The sequence below is a fragment of the Takifugu flavidus genome, chromosome 10, assembly GCF_003711565.1.
Source record: "Takifugu flavidus isolate HTHZ2018 chromosome 10, ASM371156v2, whole genome shotgun sequence".
Taxonomy (NCBI): domain Eukaryota; kingdom Metazoa; phylum Chordata; class Actinopteri; order Tetraodontiformes; family Tetraodontidae; genus Takifugu; species Takifugu flavidus.
Window position 1 is genome coordinate 1,050,128 of NC_079529.1, and position 15,377 is coordinate 1,065,504.

The 15,377-nt window shown below is 51.3% G+C and overlaps 1 protein-coding gene across 1 annotated transcript in view; it reads left to right on the forward strand.

The window, feature by feature from the left end:
- adamtsl4 (ADAMTS-like 4) overlaps positions 1 to 14,938 on the forward strand; it is a 28,012-nt gene extending 13,074 nt beyond the window's left edge. The window contains 15 exon segments of the mRNA XM_057045836.1: positions 2,682 to 2,784; positions 7,569 to 7,708; positions 7,872 to 8,076; positions 8,732 to 8,800; positions 8,803 to 8,915; positions 10,003 to 10,168; positions 10,655 to 10,915; positions 11,075 to 11,204; positions 11,451 to 11,655; positions 11,895 to 12,068; positions 12,137 to 12,316; positions 12,382 to 12,561; positions 12,657 to 12,774; positions 12,777 to 12,803; positions 12,910 to 14,938. Of these exon segments, the coding sequence (XP_056901816.1) occupies positions 2,682 to 2,784; positions 7,569 to 7,708; positions 7,872 to 8,076; positions 8,732 to 8,800; positions 8,803 to 8,915; positions 10,003 to 10,168; positions 10,655 to 10,915; positions 11,075 to 11,204; positions 11,451 to 11,655; positions 11,895 to 12,068; positions 12,137 to 12,316; positions 12,382 to 12,561; positions 12,657 to 12,774; positions 12,777 to 12,803; positions 12,910 to 13,040 (2,202 nt within the window). The 3' untranslated portion in view covers positions 13,041 to 14,938.
- Positions 14,939 to 15,377: the final 439 nt, after the last annotated feature.

Sequence of the window (15,377 nt, forward strand, 5' to 3'; positions counted from 1 at the left end):
TGCACGTCTTCTCTCCCTTTTACTTTGACTACGCCTCCCCCTGCCTCCCCCTCCCTCCCCCTCCCTCCCCCTGCCTCCCCCTCCCTCCCCCGGCCATTCAGATCATTAGCCTCCCTCTGTTTTCATGCACCCTACACTCTTTTTTTCGGGAGCCGCTCGGCCCGTCGCAGCTCACACAATCTCCCGCGCATGAACGATTCTCTTGACTTTTCAGGCATTCAGCCTTTTCATCCCGTCTCCTCGCCTTGACTGAAGGCTCTGGTGGCTCGCTCTCCCCCGCAGCGCGTGCACGTGGGCGAGTGCAGATAAACTCGCCCGTTTAGGTGGCAGACGCGTTTATGTCCAGCAAAAATATTTGCAACCATTACCAGCCGCGTTTCACACACACACACACACACACACACACACACACACACACACCACACACACACACACACACACACACACACACACTTCGCCACAACAGAGGATCCTTATGGGGCCCGTGTGAGCGGGGCCACTCACACACGAGCCCGGTGGAGGGGGCTGCCCGTCTTTAGGTTCCACTCTGTCGATGAGACCGGTTCACATGGGAACTGCTGCTGCGCGTGTGTGTGTGTGTGTGCATAATTTGACTGCTCCATCACTCTCGTTCCTCCACGATGAGTGATGAGGAATTTTCCAGCTGTTTGTGGACAGCTGTGTCAGTGAATAGAGGAAAAACAGAGGAACGAATCGAAGAAAGAGCCGGCTGAAAGACAAGAGGATTGGCAAGCCGATATTGATTTGAGTTGAAAGGAAACATGAGAGACAAAGCGGCTGTGTGTGTGTGTGTGTGTGTGTGTGTGTGTGTGGGTGTGCAGCTGCGTATCAGAAGGCTGAGGCTGTTGTGGCTAACCGAGGCATCAGTAACTGATGTAGCTCCAGTAACACAACATAAAAAAGAAAGTGCTGAGTGATTCTGCGGATATTTGGTCGACTGTTGGATCCTCCTGCAGCCCGGCGGGGGTGTTTGCAGCCGGGGGCCACATCACAGCGGCAGCTACATCCACCGCTGTCAGCAGGAACTAGCAGCAAAACCCAACAAACAAGGACAGAAACATGATTTATATGCACTTCGGCGTTCGACACCTCAGGAAATATGCTTATCAACACTCTCATATCTAGTTGAACACGGAGCTGCCGCGACCTTTTGAGCATTCTTCAGCACAAAACCCGGAAACACAGTTGATAATTAGCCTCATTAGCGCAGTAGGTGAGCAATGGCTAACTTTCCAAAACCGATTAAACAGCTCAACGCTCTTGCGTTAAAGCTCTAAAGCTCACCAGATGTTTGCATTAAAGATGCAGTAGTTGCTGGTAGTTGATGAGGTGCAGGGGTCACGACCTGTACAGCAAAACATACGTTAACACAGGATGATGGAAGAGCTCCCAACGACTCCTGGAGACGAGGCTGTTAAACACCGAACCGTCAGCTGTCTCAGCCTTGAAGGCCGCTAATGGTTGAAATTAGCTCGAACTCGCTGGGCTTTGATGAATTGCTCTGTTTCAGCATGTTAAATCGCTGTCAGAACCGGTCGATAAGGGAGATAAGCCCGATCGGCTGCAGCCCAAAACCCGAGAGGAGAGACAGAGGAATGTCAAGTCAACGCCAACATCAAGAGGGCACATGAAAAAAAGGATTTAATGAAGATCTTTCACAGCCAAGCCACATTTTACTTTAGTCTATTTGAAGCTGTGAGGGATGTTTGATGGGCTCTAATCAACAATGGGCCGACTCTCCAGGGCATCGCAGACGATTATCATTAAATCCGCGAATAACAATTTCCCAGTCATGTCTACAAATCACAAGTTTACGGTATGAGAACGAGAACATCTGAATAATAATAATGATTATTTTCAGCGCAGCCATTATGTTGTTCTGCGTTGTCGTTTCTTGATTGACAGCTACGTTCCTCTCCTGATTGGGCGGTGCCATCGCTTCTACTTCCTGTTTACGCTGCATGTGAATGATGTCAACGTGGCACAAGATGGCAGCGCCCACTTCCTGGATATTTTAGTGTTCAGATTGACACAATGGGAGGAAGCGACGATGCGTCATCCATCTTTATTTTATGTCCACGTCACAACGTATACGCACGTACGCTTGAAACCTCATTAAATTAATTCTATATTTGTGAGGACTTTAAGGATGATGTCTTCTCCAGCCCCTTACCTTAACCCTCATTCTAACCTTCACCCTAAAACCAAGTCTTAACCCTCAAACGGCCCTTTGAAGCTGAAGGACCAGCTGAAATGTCCTCGTGTTGCAGGGTAAATTTGTAATTTGGTCCCCACTAGGTAGCATGTTCCAGAAGAAACACACAGTCATTCACATTCTGTGGTCATGGCATTGAAAGCAAAGGCAAATTTATGGGAGCAGCCACTTCCAAAAACGTATTATTTCCACATGTTGCTAATAAACGAGCAGCTGCCAAAAGCATCGAACCTGCGCGTGCGTGTGTGTGTGTGTGTGTGTGTGTGTGTGTGTGTGCTCTGCTGCGGTCCCTCTCTTAAATGAGTTCTTGCCTTTCACCCACAGTGCTCTACTCCACCCTCACGTCTCCAGGGGCAACTGCTGGGTTAAATATCCGGGTGATTTAACTGGCGTTCGGTGTGTGGCGGCGTGCTTGACACTCCTGTCGCTCTTCTCCGTCCCGCAGGTGTGCAGAGGAAGTGCGGCCGAGTCCCAAGCGGAGCAGTGTGCGGCGTTCAACAGCCAGGAGTTCATGGGTCGACTCTACAACTGGGAAGCGTTCACTGAGGGTGAGGACTGAGCCGAAACACGTGCTGCCCGGATCGCTTCCACTCTCCTCGCTGGCTGCTCTCCCCCGGCTCCTTTTCCTCTTCACTGTCCAACGTCTCCGTTTCTCTCCTTCCAGCTCGAGCAAAACAGATTCCTGCCGAGTGAGATAAAGAAAAGGGAAAAACAGTAAAAAGAGGTGGGAGGTGATGGGACGCAAGTGTTTTTGTCGCACCACAACAGGGGGAGAAAGGGAGAAAACGGGGCCTGCGCTTGTGTGTGTGTGTGTGTGTGTTGTGCGTGTGTGTGTGTGGGCTAGTGTGTGTGTGTGGGGGGGTGCTTGTTTACTTCCCTCCAAAGTGTACAACAGTTCAGAGAGGTGGGGATTTTTTTTTGATGTATCATTGTTTTCCAGTGCTGGGGTGGGGGGGGGCACCAAAAACAGCAAAAATATGAGGAATTCTAAGGCTGGAATACTAAAATCATGGGGATTTGGGGAGTTGAAGAATGGAGCAAAGGGAGAGGAGAAACACAGCTGTGAAGTGATACCGGCGCTGTGTGTTTTTTTTTGTGTGTGTGTGTGTGTTTATTGGCAACTGTGTACACACGCAGGATGGATGTTTTAATGAGTTCAGCGCAGCGTGTAAAATCATGTAAAGTATGTTTATGTGTCAGCGGTTGTGGGATCGTCTGGCTGGAGTTGCTGAACACCCACAGTCAGTCGGAGCGCCGGGCCGGACCGAACGGGCCCGAGATGACTCCAAATGATGGTGGGAGGAGATCAACCCTGTCACAGCTGCAAAGGTTCTAGTTTAGCTTCAGGAACAAACTCGACTGTGGCTCCAGATGCAGATATTCTGCAGCTTGTCTCCTTCGTAGATTATTAATTTAGCCTGTTTTCCATAACGAAGCAGCTTATTAATCATCCAGAATCTTCTTCCAATTTAAAATTTGGAAATTGAAAGAGGCGCTTGTGTTTGGGGTATAAAGATCTGGTGTGTGATCGTCCCCGTCTGCCCATCCAGGAGATGAGGCTGCCTCTGATGGGTTCCACCTCTGTATGTTCACCAAACACCTGTGGGCTGACCCACAGGGGGGTACATGGCCTAACGGCATCCCATAATATGAGAGGGAGGCTGCCTCCAAGGCTGTAATGATGCCCTTTTTTTGATCTTGTCACAGCAGCTCGGTCCGTGTCTGAAGGTGCGACTATAAAATCTGCTGCACATCTGTTTCACCACAGTATCAGAAGGAGACTGTAAATACGAGGGGGTTTCCTCCCTCCCCCCCCAACCCTCCCTCCCCTCTCCCCCCATCTTTCCCTCCCTCTCCCCCTCTCCTCCCTCTCTCTCCCCTCTCCCTCTCCTCCTCTCCTCCCTCTCTCCCCCTCTCCCTCTCCCTCTCTCTCGCTCTCCCTCTCTCTCTCCTCCCTCTCTCTCCATCTCTCTCTCCTCCCCCTCTCTCTCTCCTCCTCTCCCTCTCTCCCCCTCTCCCTCTCTCCTCTCTCCCTCTCTCTCCCTCTCTCTCCCCTCCCCCTCTCCCTCTCTCCCCTCTCCCTCTCCTCCCTCTCTCCCCCTCTCCCTCTCTCTCCTCGCTCCCTCTCTCTCTCTCCCTCCCTCTCTCTCCATCTCTCTCTCCCTCTCTCTCCCTCTCTCCCCCTCTCCCTCTCTCTCCCGCTCTCTCCCCTCTCCCTCTCTCTCCCTCTCTCTCCCCTCTCCTCCCTCCCTCTCTCCCCTCCTCTCCTCTCTCTCCATCGTCGCCTCCCTCTCTCTCTCCCTCCACTCTCTCTCTCATCTCTCGTCTCCCCCTCTCTCTTCTCCTCTCTCTCCCTCTCTCTCTCTCCCCCCCTCTCTCCCCTTCTCTCTCCTCCCTTCTCTCTTTTTCCGCCCCCCCGTTCTCCCTCTCTCTTCTTCTCCTCCCTCTTCCTCCTCCTGCTCCCCCCTCTCCCCTCCCCCTCCCTCTCTCCCCCCCCTCTCTCCCGAACCCCCTCTTTCTCTCTCCCCTCTCCCTCCCTTCCCTCTCTCTCCCCTCTCTCCCTCCCTCTCGTACCCCCTCTCCCCCCTCTCTACTCCCCCCTCTCCCCTTCCCCCTCTCTCCCTCTCTCGCCCCCCCCTCTCCGCTCTCTCTCTCTCTCCTCCCTCCCACCACTCTGCCCCCCCTCCCATCCTTGCAGTTCTGTATCTGCCGTCCGTCCTTGGCTTCTGCTTCACCCGGGCTTATTTTTAACCGCCGGGTTCTTGAGTTCTGCTGGATGTTGGGGGGGGGGGGGGGCGAGCCGAGCGGGTGACTAACAGAGGAGTAAATCACACTTCTGGCAATCAGAATCGGCCCGTTTGTGACGTTGAGGTTTTTTGTGCGAGCGACGTCACCTCTTGGGCGCGAGGCGTGCTGGCGATGATCCTTTTCCACTATGTAACCCCCACCGTGCTGTTTCCTCCAGTCCCGTCCCAAACGCCCATATCTGACTTCCCATCGAGCCAGCGGAGGCCGAGAGGAGAGCGAGGCGTGCCGACGTGTGGCGCATTAGTAATTCCTGTCCAGCTGCACACATCTGCTCAGGACATCCAGCAGAACCGCACACATTTACATTACACAACTGGATCTGATTTTGCTCCTCGGGGTTTCGGGTTTTGTTGAGGAGGAACAGAACCACAGATAATTTCAGCTCTTGTTTTTCACATTGGCTCCAGCAGTTCGTTGAAAAGCTGCACATGCAGGTGTTGTTCCACTTGAATATTCCCCTTTTTCTGGGCACATCCCCTCCGTCAGCACCCATATCCACCCCTCTTCCTGTCCCTCTTTCTCTCTCTCTGCTGGAGTTTGTTTAGATGGAGAGATAACGGGGAAGTATATTTAGACACCATATGTTCCACTGTCTGAACACTGAGCTCAGAGAGGGAGAGATGGGCCGCGGGAGGGAAAGAGATGCCAGATACTGCGTGGAAAAGATAAATTATATTAAAAAAATAAAAATAAAAACAAAGAGGAGAAACAGGATCATTAGGGAGTGCCACTGTATGACTCCAGGGCAAGAAGAATCGGGGGGGTGATGTGATGTTTTCTGTCACTGTCTCCTGTCTAATCGCTCACAGATAAGTGTGACAGACAGAACTGGGGAGGTGAGACAGCGCCTTCCTGTCTGACTGATTCGTGCTTCGAGGAGGCACGAGCGAAGCGGCGCCCGGCCCACGTGAGCTCGCCGGACGCAGCTTATGATATGATATAAAAACTGTGACGCTCCCACTTGCCATATTTTAAACATTTCAGCGACAAAGTAAACTCAGCGATGTGATGCGGTTTGTTTAGAGACTCTAAAATGCCATTAAGCTGACATATTGCTGCATTTGTACAATATTTATTTCAGGAAAATGATGTAGATTGTTATGCAGTTATTACAGTCACTTCCTAAAAGCTGCATTTTGTCTCACGAGAAGAACTTATTCAGATAAAATACACTCCAAACATCCCAGCTGTAAAGATGGACTTTAAGAGTGGCTTATTAGGCCGTTTGCCATTAAAATAACGGGTCGTTTTCAGGTAAGAGCTCACGCCAGGCGAAGCGTCGGGCTCCGGGGAGCTGCTGGCCTTTCAGCATGTGGCGGGCTGAATTCTCTCCTGACCGCGGGGATGAAGGGCGCTCTGCTGGTTGACCTTTCAGTCTTTGTTCTCCGGTGAACCCTCCTCGCTTTGAAGATGGCGAGGGTTTGGGTTACTTGGTGACGATAGCTCATTGAGCTGCGACGGGAAGTCTTTCCATGGAGATTAAAAAAGGGCGGAGAGGTAAATTCCATCCTCCCAGAGACAATATTAGGACTGCGTCTCAGTGGTTTCCACCACCTTTGATCAGGTACAAGATGGCGGGGAAGCGTTCTGGGCGTAAATCTGACACCACATTGAGAAGTCATCATGTCAGAGGCAGCGAGAAGGTCCCGTTAACCTCTGGACACCTCCCTCTGTGAGCCAGGGCTCGTGCAGTGAGCTCACGCCTGCACAGCTCACGCACACGCCACCAGAGGCTCCTCGCTCAAATCCTCAATCCCCATCCTGAAGGATGAGCGCAGCACAAACTCCTCCTGTCTGTGGCGCCAAACCCAACGACCTCAGCAGAACTCACATTTAAAGCTGCTTATTTTATGAGATCGGACCACTCATGGGGAGGAAGCCTTTACTGAGGTGGGGTGATGTCATCCACGCGCTGGTTTAACAGTAAACACAGCCGTCTGTGGGACCACTGGTCATTAATTAGCCCAGCATGACGGAGCAAAACCAAATGCTGTTGTGCTAAATTTCAGTCGAGTCGTTCGAGCGGCACCAAACCTGCTTATGTAATTCCAAAAGAAGGCTCCCGGTTTGGGTTTTTCCTGCCGTCTGCGCGCCTCTCTGCCGTTCCCTTGACATCATCTGCTTATTCACTGTATACAAAAGGACCTAAATTTACCGGTTTACCCCGGAGCTGTCTACTCTTGCTCGGATTCCTCCCTTTTCTCTCCGTCCAAATACACGCCTCGCTGCTGTGTGGGCCTGTTGGGCTATAAATCAGGCCCGTGTCAGGCTGGTGTTTACACCTCTCTCCTGGGGAGGTACAACAGTGAGTGCGCTCATACGTGCGAGCGGCGGGGGGATGTAAATAATCGGTCTGCTGCTGCGGTGCGGGGGGTTGTATAGGTTTCCCCACCACATGGACAGATGTTCAGTGACCAGCTGTGTGTCCTCCACGCCGGATAAACACACCCGGAACCGTCACGCCGTGGTGACCGAGCGCTCGCGGCCACGAGCACTTGTTGCATTAATCCTCTGTGTGTTGCAGCCGGGGCAGATAAGCAGTGCGAGCTGACCTGCAGGCCCGCCGGATATCGCTTCTACGTCCGCCTGGCCGAGCGCGTCAGGGACGGGACGCCGTGTTTCAACGTGACCTCGGCAGACGTGTGCGTGGAAGGACGCTGCGTGGTGGGTGCATGTACATTCGCACGGGATTTTAAATTGCATCGTCTCATGTCTAAAAGTTAATGTAAATGATTTCCCACGTTTTTTTGGGACGACTGTCAAGAATTTGCCGATATCCGGTGTGTTTTTTCCTCCCCCCTCACTCGCTCACACCCTCCCCTGGCAGACCGAGGGCTGCGACGGGGTTTTGGGCTCCGGCTCCGTCATTGACAAATGTGGGGTTTGTGGTGGGCGGGACTCCTCCTGCCGAAAGGTGAGGGGAAGCTTCCAGAATGTCACCGTTCCCCACGGTTACCACAAGATCCTGGACATCCCAGCGGGGGCAACGTTTATTAATGTCACCGAGAGAAGAGCCAGCCCGAATTACCTCGGTAAGAGCGAGCAAATGTACGTTGTGTACTTGGAAACCGGGAAAAAAATCTTGGATTTAACAAAGATGATTCACTATTTCCCTTTTATATGTATGAATGTCCATGTAGAAAATGCTTTGATCTATTGCTTCTGGAATATTAAAGCACAAAAAATTCTAGCGTGAATTTCTAAATTTAAATTTCATGAAGCACTTGTAGTTTACACACTTTTTTTATCAAGTAGTAATATTGGTTTGTTGATTATCACAACATTTTAAACGTTTAACTTATCCAAGTTTGACATCCAGGTACTTTTACAACTCTTCTCCAAGATACACAAACCAAATCCTGTTTAGGCAACCACGCAGGCATGTGAATGTTCTTAAATAATTCCGGAGACGGCTCCAATAAAAGTGAGACGCTGCCGATGGACGTGCAGATTTAGGAATGAGAGTGTCTGTTTACGCTGGCCCGAAATCAGACTGTAAATTTAGTGGTTTCACAGAATGACTCGGATAAGACTTTTATTGTCAGACCCATACAGAGTTGCTCTGTCTGGGGTTGCATTTAAAGTCCAACAGGGGGGGGGCTGATACAAATCCCCCACAATACAGACTAAACAAGGACAAAACTCAAGCGGCTAACACTCACAGGTCTCCTCCTCCTCTCCCTGCAGCCATGAGGAGCGGTACAGGGGCGTCGGTGGTGAACGGGCGCTGGGCCGTGGACCCTCCCGGGAACTACCAGGCGGGGGGACCACGTTCACCTACACGCGACCCAGAGGTCAGTCGGAGGGGGAGGAACAGCGAGGCGAGTCGCTCACGGCTCCAGGACCCACCAGCACTCAGCTCCAGTTGTATGTGAGTTCAGGAGACACAGTTCAGCCCCACAAACATAAATCAGGCCGGCAGAAATTGACTTAATGATAAGGATCGCATGCAAGGGCAGAAACACGTGTTTACACGGGTCTCACACATCAAAAAATATCAGCAAACCAGAGACGATGGCCATGCCGGTCTGCTCCGTGTCAGGATTCTGGAGATAGGCGGCATCCTTTTAGCATTATACAGGCAGCTGTAGTGAAGCTATCCAGGGCTAAGTAATAACAACTTTAGCCTCAGGCTAAGATCTTATTAAAGAGCAGGAGGCATCTGCAGCCTTGCATGGTGGAGCTGAAGGCCAGGAGGGGGCAGAAATAGCAAACATCTAACACAAATTGATCCGCTCCAAGATCACCTGGGGTTTGGGGGGGGGGGGGGGGGGTTAATGGGACTCTGAGATAAGACACAGGAAACTCTTTCCAAAAAAAGACAGAAAAAAATCTATGGACTTGAATGAAAGAGGAGGAGAATGAATCTAGTCCTGAAGCTTCACATTCTATCCTTAAATTCACATCTGCTGCCAGTATTTCCTTTAACAGCCGTCGTCTAGTTAATAGAATAAACGTTTAAAAATCTGGTTTAAACTCCCCCTTCCATTAATTTTACTCTCTTTATTACTCGCTCCGTCTCACTGGCTCACGTTTGGTTCCTGCACAGCTGCAAATCTTTATCTGTGTTGTTAAATTAGCATCTTGTGAGACGCAGTGATGCATTTTACGGTGCTTGAGGGCAGCGCAGGTCGTTCTGTGAGGGGGGGGGCACCAACAGAAGTTGCTCCTGGCTGGTGTCGTAAAGAAAACCAAATAAGAAAAGTAATTGTACGTCTGGCCGCAGCCGGTTTTTACTCCGCAATCCTCCCAGACTTCAGCCTCTTCAGTTAATCTCAGTGTCCCAGGAGGAATGAGTGTCACAGAGGCACGTGCACGCCCCGCTAAAGCGTCCTGACATTGATGCTCTGCAGGGCCCGGCTCTGTTATTATTCTCGGATAAGAGAAACTGAACGCTCCGTCATGCTGTGTGTGTCACCGGCTGCCTCTCGTTCTATCCGTCCCCTCGCCCCGTCCAGATCATTTTTCACAAGGAGAACCCAGGCATCGACTATGAGTTTTACATCCCAGTGGAGAAGAAGGAAGAAGAGAGGGAGAGACCGAAGGAGAGAGAGCGGGAGACACCCAGAAACGCACCCAGGGAGAGGCCCCGGGAGCACGAGCAGGCCAGGGCACCACTGCGCAGTAAGTACGCACTTCGTGGAGCGTTTCCCCGTTCTCTTTGGCAGCTGTGTCCCAAAACACCCGTGAAACAGATGTCAGGGTGCACGTGTGCGACCCGTTCTTTTAGCAGGGATAAAACAGATTAAGGGAAATTGTGGCGCTCGTGAACAACGCACTTGAAGATCTTCTCACACAACCGAAGAGCCGATGATGATTCAGTCTCGCCACAGTTTCGAGGAAGCACTTGAAACCTTGAGAAATGTTGTGTTGTTGTGCTCGTTGGCCAAGTAGAGGGAGATGTTGTGTTATCATGAGACCCTGACCTCATCCTGACGGCGGTGGTCAGTGACTCACTGCCTTCCTCATATTGTCAACCATTCAGCGATACTGGTTTGTCTTTTTCTCTCCCTCTCTATTGTGCTTCCCTCCTTTCCCTCCTCACTTCCCTCCCCTATTTTCACCTACCTCCGCTTCCATCGTTCCTATCCTGTGTAATTCGTCTTCCAGGTCCTCTCACGGTGTCGATAGAAGACCCCCCCCCTGCTCCTCCTCCTCCTCTCGCAGGCCCGTCTTTCCCACCTTCCTCCTCGTCGGTGTTCTCACCCTCCTCCCAAGACCGATGGACACCTGATCGGTCCCGTTCTCGTGGCCTGGCGCCCAACAGGAACGCGCGAATCCCTCCGCGCACTGACCTGCCCCTGGACACTCAGACGCCGTTTGTATGGAGGAGAGGTGGACTTACTGAGTGCACAGCTTCCTGTGGCAAAGGTTATTGTTAAATCCTCCCTTAGTCATCTGAATTCGAATCGAAATTGTAAATAAACAGCTAAAGCGGTGCCCTTCTGGAATGGAATGCCTCCCTCTTGCGGTTGGTTGGCGCAAGTGCAAGCCGCCACGCGTTCATTTCGTTTCTCTGACCCCCTGTAGGCTCCCAGTTCAGAGTCATCATCTGTGTGGACCGCCACACAGACGAGGAGGTCCCGGAGAGGAAATGCGACTCTGCAGCCAAGCCAGTCCCCGAAGATGAGCCTTGTAACACGCACGCTTGCCCGCCATTGTGAGAAAACACACCCGAGATATACACAGAGTGAACCATTCCCAGTATAATATAATACAGTTTGCAGCTACTGGTTATCATGAATGGAAATCAGTGAATTTTAAGAAGCCTAAATATTGCAAATCGTGTGCACTGTTTCACGTCACGGTGCAGATATACAGTACATAATGTAAAGGAAACGGATGATGCAAACATTTGTGGAGTCGACTGTTCCGCCTGAGAATGACTGAACCGTTTTCCCCTCAGCTGGGAGGCCAGTTCGTGGTCAGAGTGCAGCGTGTCCTGCGGCCCTGGCGTGCAGCAGAGGCAGCTCCAGTGCAGGCAGAGTTTTGGGAACCGCTCCACCATGGTCCACCCCCAGCGCTGCGCTACCCTCACGCCGCCAGAGTCCACACAGGCGTGTCAGCTCCAGCTCTGCTCCCACTGGGAAGTCAGCTCGGACTGGACCAAGGTCGGCCAGGAACACCAGTATATGAAATAGACGCAAACGCAGTTCACATTTAGTCTGAAATGATAAGAATTGGGTGTGAAATCACCTTTAAGAGCACTCGAGGTTTCAATTAGTGGGTAATGCATGTTGTGTAAAGGTTTATAATGGGCGTTAATCACAACAAAAACTAAGCTGATCCAGTTTGTAGGCGCGTAACAAACTGGATCAGCATGAATTGATGCCTAATGGTGTTGTCATAGTGCTCGGTGGACTGCGGGATTGGGAGGAGGACGAGGAGCGTGCGCTGCATCACCGATCAGGGCAGCGTTGTCAACGACATCGAGTGCAACTCCAGAGCGCGTCCACAAGGCAGCGAGGAGTGCAACATGGGGCCGTGTGTGACCAACTGGTACTTCACCAGCTGGTCCAAAGCCGTGAGTGACACACGCCTGACGGACGTTCGGGGTGGGACGTCAGGCTGATCTCCCATTCTGGCCCTCAGTGTTCGGCGCAGTGCGGCCCCGGGGTGCAGAAGAGAGACGTGGTGTGCCTGACGCGGGGGGGGGTGAAGGAGGGCGGCGGAGGAGGAGAGTGCGTTGGGGAAAAACCAGCAGAGATGAAAGCCTGCAACGGGGGTCCGTGTGTAGCCACGACCATGTGGTACAGCAGCCCCTGGACACAGGTGGGTGTGTGTCCGCCGCGTAACGAGCGTTTCGACGCCGCCCGCTGAGTCGTTTCATTGTTTAGTGCAACGTCGCGTGTGGGAACGGAACGCAGCGCCGGGACATCATCTGCGTCAAGAGGGCCGGCGGCGACGTCGCCGTGGTACCAGCCGGCGAGTGCGCACATCTGGACAGGCCGGCGCCGGTGCAGCAGTGCGAGATGGGCGAGTGCAAGCCGCAGTGGTTCACGACGGAGTGGAGCGCGGTGAGAGCGGGGGGCCGGACGCCGGCCAGAGGTTTTCACGCCCGCGGCAGGAAGCGGGCGACCCGTCACTGACGCCCTCCCGCTTGTGTCCCCAGTGCTCACAGTCGTGCGGCAAAGGCCTCCAGATGAGGGAGGTACGGTGCCTGACGGAGGACAAAAGGCACAGCTCCGACTGCGACTCCGGCACCAAACCGGAGCAGGAGCAGACCTGCAACGTGTTCCCTGCGGCCCACAACCGTCAGGTGGGCGTGCGGCACCCCTGAGGGGACGGGTGGGGCTCCCCTCCCCCCGGGTGGGGCTCCCTCCCCTCCCCCTCCCCCACGCTCACCTCTCCTTCTCTCTTTCCAGACGAAAACTGCCGGGACAAGCATCACAACTGCGTGATGGTGGTCCAGGCCAGGCTCTGCGTCTACTCCTACTACAAGAACGCCTGCTGCGCCTCGTGCACCCAGAGCGCTCAGCGCGCTAAGAGGCACTGACCACGACGCTTCGGGCGCGGAACCGTCCGGGATCACGTCAACGGTCGCCGTGGCGCGCGTGCGGAAATGGACGTAATCTCCCAGGGCAGAGACTGTTAGCTATTTTCTCCTGATTTTCTTTTTTTCGGGTAAAACACTGTGAAAATAGCAGCCCCTCCCCCCTCTTTTTCTACGTTGCACAGCAGCCCAAATCCCCGATCACGTCACACAGATTTGCATGTTTGATTGACTCCTCTTTTTTGGTGGTGGAGAGATCTCGATGGGAGGCGCTCGCTGCCAACACACGTGAAATCCTCTCTGACATGAGCAGGACAGCAGGGCCGGAGTGTCCAGACGTCCGCACCACTAACTCACCTGTATGTCGTCGTCGTGTTAAAGATCTACTGGACTGGATCCACTGTGCAGGTGCTCCCCGACTAAGCTAGAAGGATTTTGTGAAACTACTTTTGTTGTCTTTGCCAAAAACAAAACTAAAAAAAAGGTGTCTGCTCGTTCTGCAGTTTATTATCGAGTAAATGAACCAAAGTAGCGCAGAAAGAGACCAAATAAACCTAGGTGAGGTTCTCTCCAAATTAGAAGGATGTTATGAAAAGACCAAACCAACACTTAGTTTTTTTTCTTTTATTTTAACTGACCTACAAGCTTTAGTTTGTATGATAGATTTTGATGAAGGATCCCATCGTCCACTGCGGCTCCTCGTGTTTTAAGGCGAAGGCTTCGGGGGAAAACTGTCATTTTCGAGAGATTTTTGTCCCTGAGAGATGAGGAATATGGTCGTGGTCTTGATTCTCTGTAACAGTAAAACTATAAATTCAACATTTACAGCGTGAACTTTCCCTCTTGGCTGAAATTGTAGAATTTGAAAGATGTTGTCACGTCGGGCCTCCTCGTCTCGGAAGCCACTTCATTTAAATCGGTCTTTTTGTGGAGGGGGGCGATGAATCTGCCCTGTCGGGGTGGGGGATGCCAGGATGAGGAAACCCTTAATACGGATCAGAATCTCTCCGTGTGAAATTAAATATTTTATATTCAAAGTAAAACGTTCTGTACATGTGTCCAAGTGCTCTTAATGCCTTCTCTCCTTTTTATCTGTCTTTATTTTGTTCTGTTTTCTCATTTTATAACCATCACATGAAACAAATACAGACATAATACTACACACACACACACACACACACACACACACACACTACACATTCAAATGGTGAGGAGTCTGTATATTTGTCAGCTATGTTTTAATGTTTATATTTCTTTGAATATAGTTGGTGCTTATATCTTAGAATACTTGTATTAACATCCACCTGTAACTATTATATTTTCAGAAAAATCAGAGATTTCATTGTATTTGTGTGTGTGTGTGTGTGTGTGTGTGTGTGTGTGTGTGGTGTGTGTGTGTGTGTGTGTGTGTGTGAGTGTGTGTGTGTGTGTGTGTGTGTGTGTGTGACTGTGGCTTTCTCTGTGCGGTTATTGTCTCTAATCCCTGGTAGAAAAAAGTGTTTTTTATATATATAAAAAAAACAAAAAGGATAGTAATTTATCTATTATGGAAAGATCATGTAATTTATTTTCTGTTTTTAAAAGCTGTAGCAAATGTTCTTTGTTACCACGAGAGTTTATGAGATGTTACTGACACGGATTTTTTTTTTTTTTACATTATTAAGTAAAAGCTAAAAACACTGTGGAGAGATGATTAAGTCAAAGGTTCAACTGAAATAAAAACAAACATACAGGAGTTATTTCAGACGTTTTATTGGTTTTCACCGACAACTAAAGTGTTATAGCTGTTCTCATCCGCACGGTGGCGCTGTCGAATCCCCTATCTTTAGTTGCAGTAACCGGAATGGACTGTGTGTATTAAGCCTTGAACTCTGAGCTGTACATTAAAATCATATAATGTCTTTATTGTTGAAGTCTCCTGAGATACGTTAAGGTCACTGGTGTTTTTTAGATTTACGTGGCCAAAAAGCTGGTTTTTAATAAACTCTAATCCGGATGTGATTCAAATTGAAGTGGAGCCTTTTTCCCTCGGCGGGTTTTAAACTACCTCCGTAAACTACCCCCCAACAGAGAGGTTTCCCCCTCGGTGCGTGCGTTTGTGCGCGTGCGCGTGCGCGGTGGGTTGATCGGCTCCTGCTGCCCGCTCGCTGTTCGCACCTCCGGGACCCAGCGGAGGGTTCACGTGCCGGCCCTTCTGCTTAACTGGGTTTCAAACAAAGTCCCCTGGTCCCCGGGTGCGCGCGCGTATCGCGAGGGTGGGGTTTAGGCCTATGGTATAGCCTCTATACGGTTGATGAATGCATCGGGCACGAGCGAGGCCGCCAGATGGTGACCTTTGGG